The 18733-nt window shown below is 40.1% G+C and overlaps 2 protein-coding genes across 2 annotated transcripts; both read right to left on the minus strand.

Moving 5' to 3' along the window:
• Nucleotides 1–947: 947 nt before the first annotated feature.
• On the minus strand, nt 948–1562 carry LOC129753876 (uncharacterized). The gene has a single exon (XM_055749727.1). It carries the CDS (start codon nt 1560–1562, stop codon nt 948–950), a length of 615 nt encoding a protein of 204 aa, XP_055605702.1.
• A 548-nt stretch (nt 1563–2110) lies between these two features.
• On the minus strand, nt 2111–4078 carry LOC129753877 (uncharacterized). Its single transcript, XM_055749728.1, has one exon. It carries the CDS (start codon nt 4076–4078, stop codon nt 2111–2113), a length of 1968 nt encoding a protein of 655 aa, XP_055605703.1.
• Nucleotides 4079–18733: the final 14655 nt, after the last annotated feature.

An 18733-nucleotide genomic window follows, 5' to 3' on the forward strand; every position in this document is an offset into this window, starting at 1 on the left:
TACTGTGTATTCTTTAAGCATTGAAGCTCTAAAGACTTCTAAAATATGAAGCAAAGAAGAGGAAAGAATCAAAGAGTTTTCAAAAAGGCATTAAGCATAGGAAACAGCTTGGAAATTTTTTTGTCTTAATATTATAACATAATCCATTTTTAGTTGCTTTCCGTCTTCAACCATTAAAGCCCTTTTGCAAACTCTTTGCTTCAACAGGGATCAAGGTTAGGAAAAGAGCTAGGTTCTCAAGGAAGAAAATTGGGTGGTATTGATTTGCTTCCAATATATTACTCTATCCATTTTTATTGGACGTTTATGAAATGCCTCATAGAAATAGGAGTGTCCTTAGGAAATGTCTAGGAGCGTAGGAGGTGTAGGACAATCATGATCGCACCATTTACCAAAATGGAGCCAGATCTTTACCTTTAACCAACTAACACAACCCCTTCCTTGGATACTTGAATATGGTTTCGCAGACGTATAGACGGTTTCCATAGATTGTGATACCAACCTATCTCTGGTTCTGTGTATTTGATTTTTTTGAGTATGCAGGAGCGAGAGGTTGCCAGTTGAACTTAAAGAGTATCTTACTAACAATCCATCCCTTCCCCCCATTGACTACTAGGACGTGGCCGGCGCCGTTATTAATCATATGAAAAAGGGAGAGCATTAGTTTTGTACAATGAGATCGACTGCTAATCCCAAGCACCATTCTTTTGGACTTTGTGCAAAATTGATGGCCTCGATTAATCACGGAGTAGCAACCATTGGCGACGTGGGACTTGTTCTGTTTAGCCACGCCAGCGATCATAGAATTCAAAATGTATAGTTTGAAAAAAAAAATGTAAAAAAAAGAAGTTCCTCTAGAATCGATTTGAAAAAAAAAAACTTGTAATGAAGCATTTCGAGTTCAATGATTTAAGGTGGATATGAGTAGTCAATCAAGCTAACCTAAGCTAATCCATCGAATCGTCCGACTGGGGTATCAGGGGTCGCGAATTCAATATAGCCTCTATTTGTACTAGCAAGGTGTACATCTCTTCGTAGGAAAGATACGATTCGTTGAGTACCTTACACAAGTGCGATTTCATACTCTTCACTCCGGCCTCCCATAGGCCGCCTTGGTGTGGGGCTACAAAACTCCATCGAATTCCTCGGGACTGGCAGAATTCCTCCAGCTTACATTCGAACATCTGCGATTCGTCTAGTTCTGCCAGTTGCCGCTCGGCACCTTGAAAGTTTGTGCCATGGTCTGAGTACATCTCAGAAACATTCCCACGACGTCCAACGAAGCGATGAAAGGCACCCAAGAACGATTCAGTTGACAGCGATCCAACCAGCTCCAAGTGGATGGCCTTGGTGCTCATGCAGACAAATACACTCACATAGCATTTAATCGGTGACCTCATTCGACCCTTTTTCAGAAGAAATGGACCGGCATAATCCACGCCAGTGCGGGTGAAGGGGTTGGTCTCGGTAACCCGGGACTTCAGCAAGTCTCCCATGAAGTGCTTCATTTCCTTCGGCCTCATACGGAAACACTTGATACACTTTCGAATCACACGATGCATGGTGCGCTTTGCGTTGACCGGTCCAAAAATGTTGCCTGATCTTGGCAAGCAATCCATTCAATCCAACATGCAACTGTTTCTCGATGAATAGATTCGACCAGCATGTCTGTGAAGTGGTTGTTTTCTGGCAATATCATGGGGTGTTTCTGATCACGTGGTAAGTCTGCGTTTCGGATTCTTCCACCAACTCTAAGCACACCTTCTTCTTCGTCGTAAAAGGGGTTCAAGTTTCGTAGCTTCGCTGTCACAAGGCAGTTTCGTCTCCGGGTCTTGATTTCTTCGCGGTAAAAAACATGTTGCGTGATCCTCACCATTGTCAACAGTGAGTCACGATAATCGATGCTGTCTAGCTTACCGCTACGTCGTTCAACCTTTCTCTTCCTGGATCTACAGTTGTAAATAAACCGGGCCACATACCCGAACACACGTTCAAGTCTGCGAAACCTGCTGCAATCGGCTATCTCGTCGTAGAGGATACGCTCACGAACTGCAATTGCGACCATTTTAACTGGATGCTGTCCGAACTCTTCTTCATCATTCAAAACACTCTAGTACACTATATCGGTCGCATGAAGAATGTTCGGACCGTCCCACCACATTGCACTATTCACTAATTCGATCGGGTAAACACCACGCGACACTAAGTCCGCTGGATTGTCTTTAGTTCCAACATGCATCCACTTCATACCCGCGGTGAGTTTTCGAATTGTCTTAACTCGGTTATGCACAAAAGGTGATTGTTCTGGTTTCACTCTATTTAGCCAATCTAACACTATTTTCGAATCGGACCTTAGGATGACATTTTCAATGCCTATCTCTAAGGTTTCGCGCACTTTTTGAACTTGTTCGGACAGCAGCAGCGCTGCACACAGCTCTAATCTTGGTATAGTCATTTCGGTGGTATCCGCATTCTCCTTCTCTTTTCGGTTCAGCTCCTTGAGCGGCGCAACTCTGGATTTGCCGCACAGCAGTCTTACTTCGACCGATCCCGCAGCCGACCCACTTCGCAGATAGACGCAGCAGCCGTAGGCGTACTTCGAGGTATCCGAAAAACCGTGCAAATCTAAGGTTATCGGGTCGTCTATTGTGGTTCGCCTGGGGATTCTCATATTGTTGATTTGGCACAATTCAAGTCGTAGTTTCTTCCACATTTCGTGGTCTTCATCGGGGATGAGGTCGTCCCAACGAATCTGCTTCTGCCACAATCGCTGCATAACTAATTTGGCGAGTACCACAGTTGGACCAAGTAATCCGAGTGGGTCAAACAATCTAGCGATCTCGGAAAGTACTGGTCGTTTGGTCGGCGGGTTTTCGTTTTTCATCGGCTGAACTTGAAACAGGAAATCGTCGTTGACTGGGTCCCAGAGGAGACCAAGTGTCTTAATCACTCCGTTGATGTCGTTGTCTTCGAAGTTCAACTGTTTCTCTTGATCTCCGGGTGGTATGTCTTTCAGCAAGGCAGGATCATTGGCGCAAAACTTGTGGAGCTTGAAGCCATCTTCTCGGAGTAGTGCTGTCAATTCGTTCATCTGCAATTTCGTTTCGGCTAGGGTACCACCACCGGAGAGTACGTCATCTACGTAAAACGCTCTTCGCACGACCTTGCTGGCTGCGGGATATCGGTGTTGTTCGTCGTTCGCTAACTGGATCATCGCTCTTGTTGCCAGGAACCCTGCTGGACCTATGCCATAGGTAACTCGGAATATTTCAAGATCTCGGATCGGCTGCGTCTTATCATCTCTCCACACACATCGCTGGTACTTAGTGTGGGAATCATCAACTATCACCTGTCTATACATGCGTTGCACATCGGCAGTGTAAACGTATTTGTGCGAACGCCACTTCAGAATAATATCAAACAGGGAGCTCTGGATAGTTGGAGGGCTCATCAACACGTCATTCAAGGAATAGCTCGTGGTCGTCTTAGCTGAGGCGTCAAACACCACTCTCAGCTTGGTTGTCGAACTGTCGGGTTTCATCACGCAGTGGTGCGGAAGGTAGTAGGTGTTGTATTCGGTCGCTTCTTCCGCGTTCAGATATCTTGCGTGGCCAAGCTCGATGTATTCATTGATGAAGTCCGAGTACATTTGCTTCGTATTGGGGTATGCCTCCAATCTCTTCTCGAGTGTGTTGAATCGTTTGATCGCTTGGTTCCTAGATTCTCCTAATAGTTCAGCCTCGACACGGAACGGGAGTCGGGAGGAACGAGCACTAGGTACCGTCCGTCCTTTCTGCGAGCATGGGTCGTCTGGTTGCTCGCAATCGTTGTCAACTTTTTCGTCGGGGAACTGTTCTTCAATGCACCAGAAGCGTTTCATCAGCTCGTCAAGACGCTCATCAGCAGGTTCAACTGGCATTACTTGGTGGACACGAACACAGGCGATACCTTCAGAAGAATGAACTGGTCCCGCAACTAGCCAACCAAGTCGGCTTTCTTGTAGTAACGGAAGTTCGGCGGACATTCGGATCTTGCCAGCCTCTATCAAGTCGTAAAACATTTCGGATCCGATGAGCATGTCAATGCGATTGGGTTCGAAGAACTTGGGGTCAGCCAATCGGATATCCTTCGGTAGCGGCTTCGTGTCAGATTTTTTTGAAATTGTAATTTAGTTAATAAGTCAAAATTCTGACCACCTAAATAGTTTGTTAATATTTCGGAATAAGTGCGTTCTTATTCACCAAAGAAAGGTCTGATGGCGATCCTGAACATGAGCTTTAAATAAATAGTTTTAAATCAGAAAAAAATGAATAAAACACTTAAAAAGTCATATGAGCGGAAAGTAACAGTATAGGTACAGTCGTTGCAGTTACCGAGAAATGACATCGACCGAAGAAACATGGTTGCTGCAAGTACGTTCCTGTAAAGAAGTTTGGGTACTGAAGTCGTCTTCGTAGATTCTTTAAAAGGAACCAGGTGTTATTTGTTGGAAACGATTCGAAAAGCTTGTTACAAACAACTAGATAGAACACTGATCGAGTTTGACCTATCGTTATCCAATGAGGACAATACCTGTGGTAACTAGAAGCGAGTGCACGGAAAAATTTATTCCGTTTACATTGTGCTGGCGGTTTTCTAACTTTTTTTATAACTACATATTTTAGCCTAGCTATTTTAGAGGAGTACATTCTTGTTCAGGCAGGACTGCGAGTATTCCGAATATCTCCAACAAACCAGAAAAATCCTATTTTAACATTTCAGTTGAGAATATTGAATCAAAGGTTGAAATCTAAATCAATAAAAGAATTCCTAAATGAGACAATCCGCTTTTTACCGATAAAATATTTCAATTGGAGATGTTTGGAGGGTTGAAATCGCAAAGTACACCTACAAGACGCTTTCTTCACTTAACAACAACGAAACACACCGCGCGGTAATGTTTATAAATATTTTCACCTTTTTATCAATCATCTTAATTATACAGCCATAAATCTCGACAGTTTGTTTCAGTTTTGTGGAACCGCGCACCCAGGCCATCAGGAAGAGCTCTCCATCTAGAACGAAAACGGACCACAATACACCAAATAAGGGCTCTGGCTGGGTGCAGGCAGGGCATCGAGGAAATCATCTAGAGACCTCGGGGTTGTATGAATAGCGAACGACTTGACATCGACGCGCGATGCCACCAGTGCCTCACGTTGATATTCTCCCTGGGTCATTAGGGAAGCAAAAGGGAGAGGAAGACAACTTTGACGCCGACGCTTGTGATGATGATGCTGGATTGACGACGGAATGAACTTTTCTGGTCCCAACATCCATCAGTCAAATCTAGAGGTAAGCACCAAAAGAGGACCCCCGATATGCGGTCCATCAACTCTCGGCGACGAGAAGACCCGTATGGCATGTGTGCGTGACTGATGATGAACAATTGTCTCTTTTTTAGTCTTTTTTTACCCTCTACGAAACATCGGATCACGGATGAGCAGCTCTGCTCGGGAAAAAGGGATCAATTTGACACATGGCCATTTGTCGATCAACCACGGCATGACGGTCATCCTTTTTCTGCTGTGGGTGCTTACTTTTTTTTTTGTTCTGGATAAACGGCATTCAAACCGCACAATGAAATGACATTGCGCTTTTCCTCGGTTTAAAAATGAAAAAAAAAACGATGGGGGATGCATGAAATGGAATTGAAACGCGTGTGTCTGCAACAAAATAAAAACATCCATAAGTCGTTCCTTTCATCGGCAAATCGAATCCACTTCATCACCCTGTCAACCATGGTGAGTTGATGCGGTTTTGCTAACGAGATCGATCCGAGCGCTGCGTGGAGGAGTTTTGTTGCCATGGTAAAAGCAAGGCCTAGAAGATGACACGCTTCCATGAGTTGAGAATAGAGAATATTCTTGAACTTTCTGAGTAATGACATTTACAATACAACAACTAGCTTTATACCAATAAGATTACCATCAAAAAAACTTCCTTCGAAATTTTTACAATTCGTAACAAATCTAAATTTTCGAATTGAGAGAATTTTGACAATTTTGACAATTTTGACAATTTTGACAATTTTGATAATTTTGACAATTTTGACAATTTTGACAATTTTGACAATTTTGACAATTTTGACAATTTTGACAATTTTGACAATTTTGACAATTTTGACAATTTTGACAATTTTGACAATTTTGACAATTTTGACAATTTTGACAATTTTGACAATTTTGACAATTTTGACAATTTTGACAATTTTGACAATTTTGACAATTTTGACAATTTTGACGATTTTGACAATTTTGACAATTTTGACAATTTTGACAATTTTGACAATTTTGACAATTTTGACAATTTTGACAATTTTGACAATTTTGACAATTTTGACAATTTTGACAATTTTGACAATTTTGACAATTTTGACAATTTTGACAATTTTGACAATTTTGACAATTTTGACAATTTTGACAATTTTGACAATTTTGACAATTTTGACAATTTTGACAATTTTGACAATTTTGACAATTTTGACAATTTTGACAATTTTGACAATTTTGACAATTTTGACAATTTTGACAATTTTGACAATTTTGACAATTTTGACAATTTTGACAATTTTGGCAATTTCGCTAGTTTTTTTTTTAGAACTCGAAAAAAATTCCGAGCACTTTGCAAACAATGGAGTCCAGATGCCATTTGCCAAATTGTCTGAATATGACTCTAGGATGGATTGGTAAATCTTAATTGTAGAATCTGCCTTTTCCAAAGTCAAAACAGATGGAAAGTAGATAGGCGGTAAGAAGGAGGTTTTAGATGAGCTTTCCGCGGATTAAGATGGACGGAGATCGATCGGTGGTTGTCTGCCATTTGTTCATTGGCGGAGGGGCTTCCAATGAAGTACATTAACAGAATGGTCAATTCTCGATCGGCAACAGATGGCAAATTTTTCGGGTTCGACATATCTCCCTCTTTTCTTCTTCTGGAGACGATTGAGGTATGTTTGTTTGACGATTTCGATTACTCACGCGAGCTAGTATGGGAAATGGGAAGATCCTCCAAAGTCTCATCTTCAAGAGGAATGCCTGCCTAAAGAAAAACATGAGAAGGGAGTTCGCGGGTACTTCTCTTGAAAGACACATGCATTCTCAATGTGTCCAGCGCTAGAGTACCTCCGGGAGAATGCTCTTCAATTTTTTGTTTTCGGGAACCTCCACTTTTTGGCGGTTCTGTTTTGCTTAATGCTCGGGATGGATGATCTTCAAACTGAGAATTGGGGAAACCAAAACAAAAAACAAATAAGAAGCAACCGAACTTGTGAGTGGGCAATGTCTGGGGTTGGACATCTTTGGACCGCGTATAGCAGGCTATGACTTGGATTTGGTCGTATAGTTCTCACGATTGATCATCATCAGGTAAGCTGATGGTTTTTCGTCTCGGAAAAAAGTGACGCATTTGGACGGAATTTTGCTTTCCTGGGGTCTAGTAGGAAGCGCGGGGGTCTAGCATCTTAGTAGGCTCCGACGAATGAAACTTGACGAATGTCTGTCGGCCGGCTGCTGGTGGAGATGTCTCTGAACTCAAGTTGCCTTTTTTCCTCTTCCTCATTTTGTTATATTCATATAGAGCTGGGTAGGTACCTATAGGAGATCTCACGGATTTCGATCTCAAGAGCCGGCTGTTGCTCGCGGGAATTTGACGGAGTCGCGGTCCCCAGCCATGCATTGCTGGTTATGTCCAGCCCGGCGAGACGACAGATGGCTTATGGACAGCCATCGATTTTGGATGTGTGTTTTTTCTCGGACTTACGCGCTCAATTTTTGCTTAAACGGGCTGTTTTTGTTTTACTTTGAAGAGATCGAAGATATGGCGGATGATCTTCGAGTGTTCGTGGAGCCTAAAATTTGGAACTTTCCCACCAAAACGCTTCAGATTTTGTAGAGCTACTTGAAACTGGCAAAAAAAAAACAAAAAAATGTCAAAATTGTCAAAATTGTCAAAATTGTCAAAATTGTCAAAATTGTCAAAATTGTCAAAATTGTCAAAATTGTCAAAATTGTCAAAATTGTCAAAATTGTCAAAATTGTCAAAATTGTCAAAATTGTCAAAATTGTCAAAATTGTCAAAATTGTCAAAATTGTCAAAATTGTCAAAATTGTCAAAATTGTCAAAATTGTCAAAATTGTCAAAATTGTCAAAATTGTCAAAATTGTCAAAATTGTCAAAATTGTCAAAATTGTCAAAATTGTCAAAATTGTCAAAATTGTCAAAATTGTCAAAATTGTCAAAATTGTCAAAATTGTCAAAATTGTCAAAATTGTCAAAATTGTCAAAATTGTCAAAATTGTCAAAATTGTCAAAATTGTCAAAATTGTCAAAATTGTCAAAATTGTCAAAATTGTCAAAATTGTCAAAATTGTCAAAATTGTCAAAATTGTCAAAATTGTCAAAATTGTCAAAATTGTCAAAATTGTCAAAATTGTCAAAATTGTCAAAATTGTCAAAATTGACAAAATTGTGAAAATTGTCAAAATTGTCAAAATTGTCAAAATTGTCAAAATTGTCAAAATTGTCAAAATTGTCAAAATTGTCAAAATTGTCAAAATTGTCAAAATTGTCAAAATTGTCAAAATTGTCAAAATTGTCAAAATTGTCAAAATTGTCAAAATTGTCAAAATTGTCAAAATTGTCAAAATTGTCAAAATTGTCAAAATTGTCAAAATTGTTAAAATTGTCAAAATTGTCAAAATTGTCAAAATTGTCAAAATTGTCAAAATTGTCAAAATTGTCAAAATTGTCAAAATTGTCAAAATTGTCAAAATTGTCAAAATTGTCAAAATTGTCAAAATTGTCAAAATTGTCAAAATTGTCAAAATTGTCAAAATTGTCAAAATTGTCAAAATTGTCAAAATTGTCAAAATTGTCAAAATTGTCAAAATTGTCAAAATTGTCAAAATTGTCAAAATTGTCAAAATTGTCAAAATTGTCAAAATTGTCAAAATTGTCAAAATTGTCAAAATTGTCAAAATTGTCAAAATTGTCAAAATTTTCGAAATTGTCGAAATTGTCAAAATTGTCAAAATTGTCAAAATTGTCAAAATTGTCAAAATTGTCAAAATTGTCAAAATTGTCAAAATTAGCAAAATTGTCAAAATTGTCAAAATTGTTAAAATTGTCAAAATTGTCAAAATTGTCAAAATTGGCAAAATTGTCAAAATTGTCAAAATTGTCAAAATTGTCAAAATTGTCAAAATTGTCAAAATTGTCAAAATTGTCAAAATTGTCAAAATTGTCAAAATTGTCAAAATTGTCAAAATTGTCAAAATTGTCAAAATTGTCAAAATTGTCAAAATTGTCAAAATGGTCAAAATTTTCGAAATCGTCGAAATTGTCAAAATTGTCAAAATTGTCAAAATTGTCAAAATTGTCAAAATTGTCAAAATTGTCAAAATTGTCAAAATTGTCAAAATTGTCAAAATTGTCAAAATTGTCAAAATTGTCAAAATTGTCAAAATTGTCAAAATTGTCAAAATTGTCAAAATTGTCAAAATTGTCAAAATTGTCAAAATTGTCAAAATTGTCAAAATTGTCAAAATTGTCAAAATTGTCAAAATTGTCAAAATTGTAAAAATTGTAAATATTGTCAAAATTGTCAAAATTGTTAAAAAATTTTCAATATTGTCAATTCGGCGGGAGCAGTTTATGACGGTCGCCATGAAACGATGAGTTTCATGGAAATATTGCCGCTTTTAATAAGACTGAGATCACCGTTGAATAGCAGTTCGCTAAGTCTAAGCAAACTGTTGCAAAAAAAAACATGCTTCAACATCCACAAACACACTCAGCTTTCCCAAGTCTAGAAACCTCGTTAACAGCTTGTCAGAATCTAGTGACCCTGACCGGCTGGGCTAGCCTAGGCTAAGCGTGGCTTGCTGCGATTGAAGATTCCTGTCAAATTTCACCACGTGTCGTTCGCGATAGTTTTGCTCGCGGCCCCCAGTGCAGCTACCTACATATTTGTGTGGAAAATTCGCAGCTCGTACGCACCCTCGCAATTTGTCCGATCACATGGCCAGGGTTCGGCGGCCATGTTTGTGTTGTACCAGCAAGCAATTGATGGGCCAATTTAGCGGCAGCAACAGCGACTCACACCGGATTTATGTGGGCTATTAAAAATTGGTCAGCCCGCTGCTGTTGTTGTTTACAATGTCAATGATGTCTGCCTCACTAAACGCAGCAGTTAAGGTAGGTCCAGTGCAGTTTCGTTAACGGCTACATTTCACAGGTATGAAATAAATGCAACCTCCCCCCGCCTTTTGGGCAGCTTAGCTTAGCTTAGCTTTTCTCCTCCGTCCGATGCAGTTAAAATAAATTAAGCGCGGGGGTAGTGATAATGGAATCCATGCGGCACAAGTCATTCCACACCCCTTGCTCCCTCTTTCTTTCTTCATCGAGAGCCAGAGTCAGGTGTTTGTTGTTATGAAAGTTAAGGTTTAGTAATTTCCATGTAACAAATATTAATAATTCTTTCTGGCACTTGGCCGTCTATTTTCTCTATCTCTCGGCTGCTGCTATCTCTCCCTCCACCCTTCTCTCAAGTGCAATCAAATTGTTTTACTTAGTAGGTTGTATTTTTTCTACTTCTACTTCTTTTTTCTCGCAGCCCCTGTTGTATTAGTTGATATTGCTTTCCGATGCGCACCGCGCTTGTGCGTTTTTGCGATCGCGCGCGCCAACCGTTCGTCACATGCTCAGGCGTCAAGCATCGGCTAATAATGTTAAGGGACCTCGCCCTCCTCCCCCACCTCGGCAATGTACTTAACAGCACAAAAACACAACCTCTCCCTAATGCTAGGTAATAATAACGAGAAGATGACGTTTTGCAAGCCGCCCTCTGCACAAAAAAGAGAGAGCGTCGTGCTTTATGAATTATTTATGGCCACCGGTATCATCAATTAGTGTGTAAGGTAAGTTAAGTATCCATCACGGTGGCAGCTCGAGCATGCGTTAGACAGAGCAGGGCCCCGGGTTGCCTCTGATGTTGATGTTGATGGTTTCCCGTCGTCGTCGGGAGCTTGGACCTTAAAATACCTGTTCAGGTATGCGCTGCGCATGCACTTCTAGAGTAGCTCCCGGAAACAAGCTGGAGATGGATAACAGCAACTTACTGGAGCTCTTCCCCCAGCCGTTGGGGAATATCACTAAGAGAAACAACGAAACAGCGACGTTCAAGGCGCTTTTTTATCAACACGAACACGACATTTGTTCAAGGTTCCGTGGAGCAGAAAGTGGCTAGATAGCGGTTTTGCGGAATCAGGCCGTAAGGGCTGATGTCCTCCGAGCAGTTGTTGGACGTTCTTAACATGAGCTAGCTAGCAATGACTAACTTTGTTGTGATTTATGGTCACTTTGAATGATAGATAACTGTAGCAAAAGACTGAGTCTATTAGGGGTCATATTTGAAGTTCTCAAGCCCTGCGGTCTGTAATTCGTTTTGGTCCAAAACTTATCCAAGATTTATTACAGAATTTTTATGCAACGTTTAGATGAGTATATTTGAATGGGAAAATAGAAAAATTTGTTCGGAAAAATCAACATCATTTTTGTTTCCTAAGTTCGATCCTGCTTATGCTTTAAGTGCCAAATTACAAACTCTCTAAAGGAAATTATCCGCTGAACAACTTTGTTGAAGACAAAAAGTTTGTATCTTACAAGACCAAAAAGTTATAAGCTGTTGAATAGGGGTATGTTTTTTTGGCATTGAAAATCAATCAATTCAACTGACATCACTGCGAATGCCTAGCGAGGTATTGCATGACAAATTTTCAAGCAGGCATCCGCAGTGACGTCAGTTGAATTGATTGATTTTCAATGCCAAATGACATACCCTTTTTAACAGCTTATAACTTTTTGCCAATTAAGATGCGAAGTTACGGTCTTCAACAAAATTGTTCAGCGGTAAATTTGCTTTAAAGAATTTATATCTAAATTGGCACAAAAATCATGAGAAGCTTCCGTTCCCCAGAAGAATCACAAATGATGTTGATTTTCCAGAATAAAGTATTCCATTTTCCTATACATACATTTAAGTTCAAATTCACTTCTCACCGGGAAAGCGTACCACACCGCCGGGATTCTCTCCCACAGCTGCTGCTTGTTTTTTGATTTTTCGGTGTACACCTTACGTTTAACTATTTCCCATAGGTTCTCTATGGGATTGAGATCAGGGGACTGTGCTGGCCACTCCATAACGTCTACCTTATTATCCTGGAACCACTTTTTAACCGTTTTAGCGGTATGTTTGGGGTCGTTGTCCTGCTGGAACTGCCACTTTAGGAGCATCTCCCACTCGGCGTGTGGCAGCATTACTTCCCGAAGTATCTGGGCGTATAGATGCTGATCCATAATCCGGTCGATCCAGTACAAGGGACCCACCCCGTACCAAGAAAAGCACCCCCACACCATGATGCTACCTCCTCCATGTTTGAATGTTTTATTTGTATACTGAGGCATATACGCACAGCCGAGTGGGCGATGGACCCAACTATTTCCGTCTGAGCCGATGAGGTTCACTTTGGTCTCATCCGACCACACGACATTTCTCCTTTTCCGGACCGACCCAATCGAAGTGGTCCTTCGCATACTTCAGCCGCGCCTTCAAGTGCTTCGGCGTCAGCATCGGCACCTTCCGGGGACTTTTTCCTTCTAGTCCCAACCGTCGCCAACCGTCGCTGAACCGTCCGAGAACTCACAGATAAGTTCAGCTCGCCTCTGATCTGCTTGGACGCTTTGAAAGGGTCCTTTTGCGAGGCCCGCTTGATTGCCGAATCGTCCTTCGGCGTCGTTTTGCGGGGGCGGCCGGTCAGTTCCCGTTTGCCGGTGCTGGGAAGCGCGTTGAAAACGAAAGTCGACCTTCCTAAGTAGTCGGCAATCTCGCTTTGGCTTTTGCCAGCCTTGTACAGATTCCGGATGATCGCTCGCTGGACCTCCGTGCAGTGCTGTGCCCGACCCATCGCTTTTTCGCTGAAAACAGAGTAGGAGGAAGGAAATCTTTATTTTTGTTTGTTTTTATGATTTATATGATTAATTTTATGGGAAATACTTACCAGGACACGAAAATGGACAAACAACACCGAAAACAACACCTTTTCTTCAAATCTAGAGCGCTGAAAATGCCGGAACAGCCGAACCGATGAGCTGGTCTTATTTTATGACGCGACTTTTTTTACCCTCTTACAGCTTTCTGGTCGAGTAGCACAAACGGGTTGCTCTGATTGCAACAAACGTGCGGTATACAAAGTTGGCATACTACAATAAGTGCTTGCCGCTACGTGTCGCATATTATTATATTTGAATTGGCAGTTTAAAGGTGATTTGAATATTTTCATAAGAGCGGTCCTATTCTATTGTCCGACACTGTATATTTTTAGCTTTTAGCCATCAGCTCTAAAAATTGAGTTTCTTTTGCTGTCGTTCTCAACAGAACAACGAACTGTCTTCGGCTGAAAAACCTTTGGTCGAATGGCCCATTCGGCCTGATAACGCATTTGGCCTTACGTCCATTCGGCCGAGCATCAATTCGTCCTTTCATCCATATGCCCTTTAGTCCATTTAGCCAAGTGACCGTTTGGCCTAAAATCTTTTCGGCCTTGTGTCATTTCAGCCGAACAATCTACGGCTCCATAATCGTCGGCCGCACAGTGGGCCAGGAACCACACTTTTGCGGTCAAAATTGACTGCAGGCCAGAGGCTTCGTGGTAGCTCATCGGTGTCTTCGACAAAGTTACTCGACTATATTTGCGCTATCTATTGATGGATTTGAATTAGTTCTATTTTTCTCCGCAAGGTGGCGCCAAAATCTAACTTTTTTCAGGAGCAAGATACAGGCATGGTTTCTTCTACAAAGTTGTTTATTATACCTTTAACATCAACTTTGTAGAACATTATTAAGCTCTATGTTTTGTACTTACCTTCCAAAAACAGTAATTTAAGAAAACCTTGCCAAAAAATGGTTTTTTTCACCTATTTTTATTTTTAGCTTTACAATACCTCAAATTTCCACAGTATTTGATTGAAATAGACTCAAATGAGATATTCTAGTGGAAAACTTTTTCGGTTCGCAGACTTTTACTGTCAAAATCGCAAAAACTAGGTTAAAATTAAACATTTTTCAAATTGCAATAACTTGCTTGCGAGCAATTTGACGCACCTCATTTTTTGAGAAGTGACAGTTGTGATTATGATCTAAATGCATGTAAAAAATGTCGGTGGGTTCTAGTGGGTTCCTTGCCAAATGATTTAATAAAGTTGGTTAATTTTCAATACATATTCACACATTTTAAGATCTTTTTAAAAGAAAACATCCTCATTTCTCGTAGAAAAGTCGAATTTTCGTCGTTTAATTATTGCTTTAGTCCATTGCGATGCTTTATTATGCGATAAAGCACATTTGATAAAAATTTTTAGAAAATAAAAAATAATTTAAAACTGTTTTTTTAAATAATTTTTGAAAATTTTGATTTTTTAAAAATTGATTCACAGTGCGAAAAATGTGCTGAACTATTTATTTAAGCATCAACTCAACAAGCAATAGATTCATCCAATAACTGAACAATGAAAATTCGACTTTTTTACGAGAAATGCGGATGTTTTCTTTGAAAAAGGTCTTTTAATATGTGAATTTGCATTGAAAATTAACCAACTTTATTAAATCATTTGGCAAGGAACCCACGAGAACCCACCGACATTTTTTACATGCATTTAGATCATAATCACAACTGTCACTTCTCAAAAAATGAGGTGCGTCAAATTGCTCGCAAGCAAGTTATTGCAATTTGAAAAATGTTTAATTTTAACCTAGTTTTTGCGATTTTGACAGTAAAAGTCTGCGAACCGAAAAAAATTTCCACTAGAATATCTCATTTGAGTCTATTCCAACCAAATACTGTGGAAATTTGAGGTATTGTAAAGCTAAAAATAAAAATAGGTGAAAAAAACCATTTTTTGGCAAGGTTTTCTTAAAATACTGATTTTGGAAGGTAAGTACAAAACATAGAGCTTAATAATGTTCTACAAAGTTGATGTTAAAGGTATAATAAACAACTTTGTAGAAGAAACCATGCCTGTATCTTGCTCCTGAAAAAAGTTAGATTTTGGCGCCACCTTGCGGAGAAAAATAGAACTAATTCAAATCCATCAATAGATAGCGCAAATATAGTCGAGTAACTTTGTCGAAGACACCGATGAGCTACAACGAAGCCTCTGGCCTGCAGTCAATTTTGACCGTAAAAGTGTGGTTCCTGGCCCACTGTGGGCCGTATGACCTATTTGACCGTGTGGCTTATTTGGCCTGATAACCCATTTGGCCTTATGACTTTCAGCCAAGTGACCGATCCTCTCACCTATTGACTTGGATTAGCTATTGTACCTATTGAAACCGCAGTACTGCAGTGCTGAACTTATTTTAATCGTCATTAAAATATTCCGATTTTCTTTCGCATGCTAGAATTTTCACACAAAAACTATGTCAATCTCTTATTTCAGAACGTACGGTAGGGCATTTCGGGGTAGTAAGCCCCTGCTAAGCATTATCAACTAGTTTTGTTGAACTACTATGTATGTATGTTGGTTACTCACCATGGGTGCACGGATTCACCGCCGTTTCTGCCTAAGTATGTGCTCACATGTCTTCCTAGATTATTAAGTTCAAAAAATCTCCAAAGCACCTTACCCGGACCCCATGGCTTCGTATGAACTGTTGTGAATGAGTGTATTGTGTAGATGAAGGTTTACTTTTGGAAGAACGAGTCAATCAGGTAGGCTGTAAGGCCAGGTATACAGGCCAGCTGGCAACTGATTGAACATTCTTATTTTACTAGCTGACCCGGTAAACTTCGTTTTACCGTTGATTTGTTGATGGGAGTTGAATTTCACTTCATTCCGACCGTCCGTTTATACGTGATGGTGTTACAAATAAAACGCTTCCATTTTTATATACAAGATAGACAACTGCCGGTTCTGCACACGCCGAAAATATTCTAAGTCCTTTTCAAAGTCCTTATTTTAATTTTTTTTTATTTTAATTTTAATTTTCTTAGCGATAAATTTAATTTAAATTATGGAGTTCTAGTCGTACTCTTAGTTACTCTTTATATTAATAATTCTTTAAAATCTTAGTTTTTTTCATTAAATAAATAATGGATCTCTTAAAAGGAATTTCTTCCACTGTGATTCGTTTTAACAAATATTGTTATATTCCCTCATTACATTAAATAATCACTTTGAAAGTTCTCAGCATTATTTAAACTTTGCTCGCGTTTTCAAGTACATATTAAGTTTTTTCTTGTTTTGCCGTCAGACATTCTGAGAACAGTTAGCGTCCATTACCAGGGGTCTCAAATCGAGCTTTTTGGTGTGGGGGAGTGTGGTGGGCCGCTAAGAAAAAAAAGAAAAAGGAATACACTTAGAATCTTTTTGAAGTTGGGAATATCTTAGCTCTGAGACTAAGAACATGATAAATGAGACCTGAGACCTGGGACCTGAGACCTGAAACCTGAAACCTGAGACTTGAGACCTGAGACCTGAGACCTGAGACTTGAGACCTGAGACATGAGACATGAGACATGAGACCCGAGACAAGAGACATGAAACATTAGAAATTAGACATGAGACCTGAGACCTAAGACCTAAGACCTAAGACTTGAGACCTGGAACCTGAGACCTGGAACCTGAGACAAAGGATATTAGACATGAGATTTAGGACATAAGACCTGAGGCATGATACAAGAACCATGAAACATGGGACTTTAGACCTGAGACATGAGACATGAGACATAAGACATGAGACCTGAGGCATAAAACAAGAACCATGAAACATGAGACCTGAGACCTGAGACATGAGACTTTGGACCTGAGACCGGAGACAAGCTACTAGTATTAGCACCGCGAGAAATCAGTTAAGCTCCGATTTCAAATTGCGACCCCTCTAGTGAAAGAGTTTGACTTGTAGGTGACGAAAAATAGTGTCGCGATTTCGCTAGTACAAGCTACTAGGGTTAGTACCGCGAGAAATTAGTTTAGATCCGATTTCAACTTTCGATCCCTCTAGTGAAGGGTTTGACTTGTAGGTGACGAAAAATAGTGTCGCGAGTTCACTAGTACAAGCTTCTAGGGTTAGTACCGCGAGAATTAAGTTAAGCTTCGATTTCAACTTTTGACTAGTCAAGTGAAAGGGTTTGACTAACAGGTGACGAAAACAAGTCTCGCGAGTTCGCTAGTACAAGCTATTAGTGTTAGCACCGCGAGAAATTAGTTTAGCTCCGATCTCAACTTGCGATTCCTCTCGTGAAAGGGTTTGACTTGTAGGTGTTGAAATCGGAGCTAAACTAATTTCTTGCGGTACTAACACTTGTAGCTTGTATTAGCGATCTCGCGAGGCTATTTTTCATCATCTACAAGTCAAACCCTTTCACTAGAGGGGTCGAAAGTTGAAATCGGAGCTAAACTAATTTCTCGCGGTACTTACACTAGTAGCTTGTACTAGCGAACTCGCGACACTATTTTTCGTCACCTACAAGTCAAATCCTTTCACTTGACCGGTCGAAAGTTGTAATCGGAGCTAAACTAATGCGACACTATTTTTCGTCACCTACAAGTCAAACCCTTTCACTAGAGGGGTCGCAAGTCTAAATCGGAGCTAACCTGATTTCTCTCGGTACTAACACTAGTAGCTTGTACTAGCGGACTCGCGACACTATTTTTCGTCACATACAAGTCAATCCCTTTCATTAGAGGGGTCGCAAGTTGAAATCGGAGCTAAACTAATTTTTCGCCGTAATAACACAAGTAGCTTGTCTCAGTTCTAAAGTCTCATGTCTTAGGTCTAATCTTTCATGGCTCTTGTCTCATGCCTCAGGTCTCATGTCTTTTGTCTCATGTCTCAGGTCTCAAGTCTCAGGTCTCTGGTCTAATTTCTAATGTTTCATGTCTCTTGTCTCAGGTCTCATATCTCATGTCTCATGTCTCATGCCTCATGCCTCATGCCTCATATCTCATGTCTCATGTCTCAGGTCTCAGGTCTTAGGTCTCAGGTGTCATGTCTTAAGTCTCATGTCTCATGTCTCAGGTCTCATGTCTCATTTCTCAGGTCTCAGGTCTCAGGTCTCAGGTGTCATGTCTTAAGTCTCAAGTCTAATGTCTCAGGTCTCATGTCTTATGTCTCAGGTCTCAGGTCTCGTGTTTTATGTCTTAGGTTTCTAGTCTCAGGTCTCAGGGCTCAGGTCTCAGGTCTAATGTCCCATGTCTTTGGTCTCATTCTTCAGGTCTCAGATTTCAGGTCCCTGGATTCAGGTCTCAGATGTCATGGCTAAAGCCTCAGGTCTCAGATCTCAGGTCTCATGTCTCTAGTCTACATTCTTAAGTCTCGGGTCTCAAGTCTCAAGTCTCAGGTCTCAGGTCTCAGGTCTCAGGTCTTAAGTGTCAGAACTTCAGAGCTGCAGAATTTGAATGGTCTTTTTTTATACGGTTTTCGGGAATTAGCACGGTTTTTTTTTACACGGTTTTCGGGAATTAACACGGTTTTTTTGCACGGTATTTTTTACGCGGTACGTATATCAGTGTAAAAAAAACCTTGCTGTACAACTATTCAGTGTAAATATTGCTAAGAGTAGCCAAATTCTGTATGGGAAAATTTAATTTGATAAATCCTATGCGCTTTAGGCAAAAGTTGCTCGTTGGTCTACCA

The sequence above is a fragment of the Uranotaenia lowii genome, chromosome 3, assembly GCF_029784155.1.
Source record: "Uranotaenia lowii strain MFRU-FL chromosome 3, ASM2978415v1, whole genome shotgun sequence".
In the NCBI taxonomy this organism is placed as follows: domain Eukaryota; kingdom Metazoa; phylum Arthropoda; class Insecta; order Diptera; family Culicidae; genus Uranotaenia; species Uranotaenia lowii.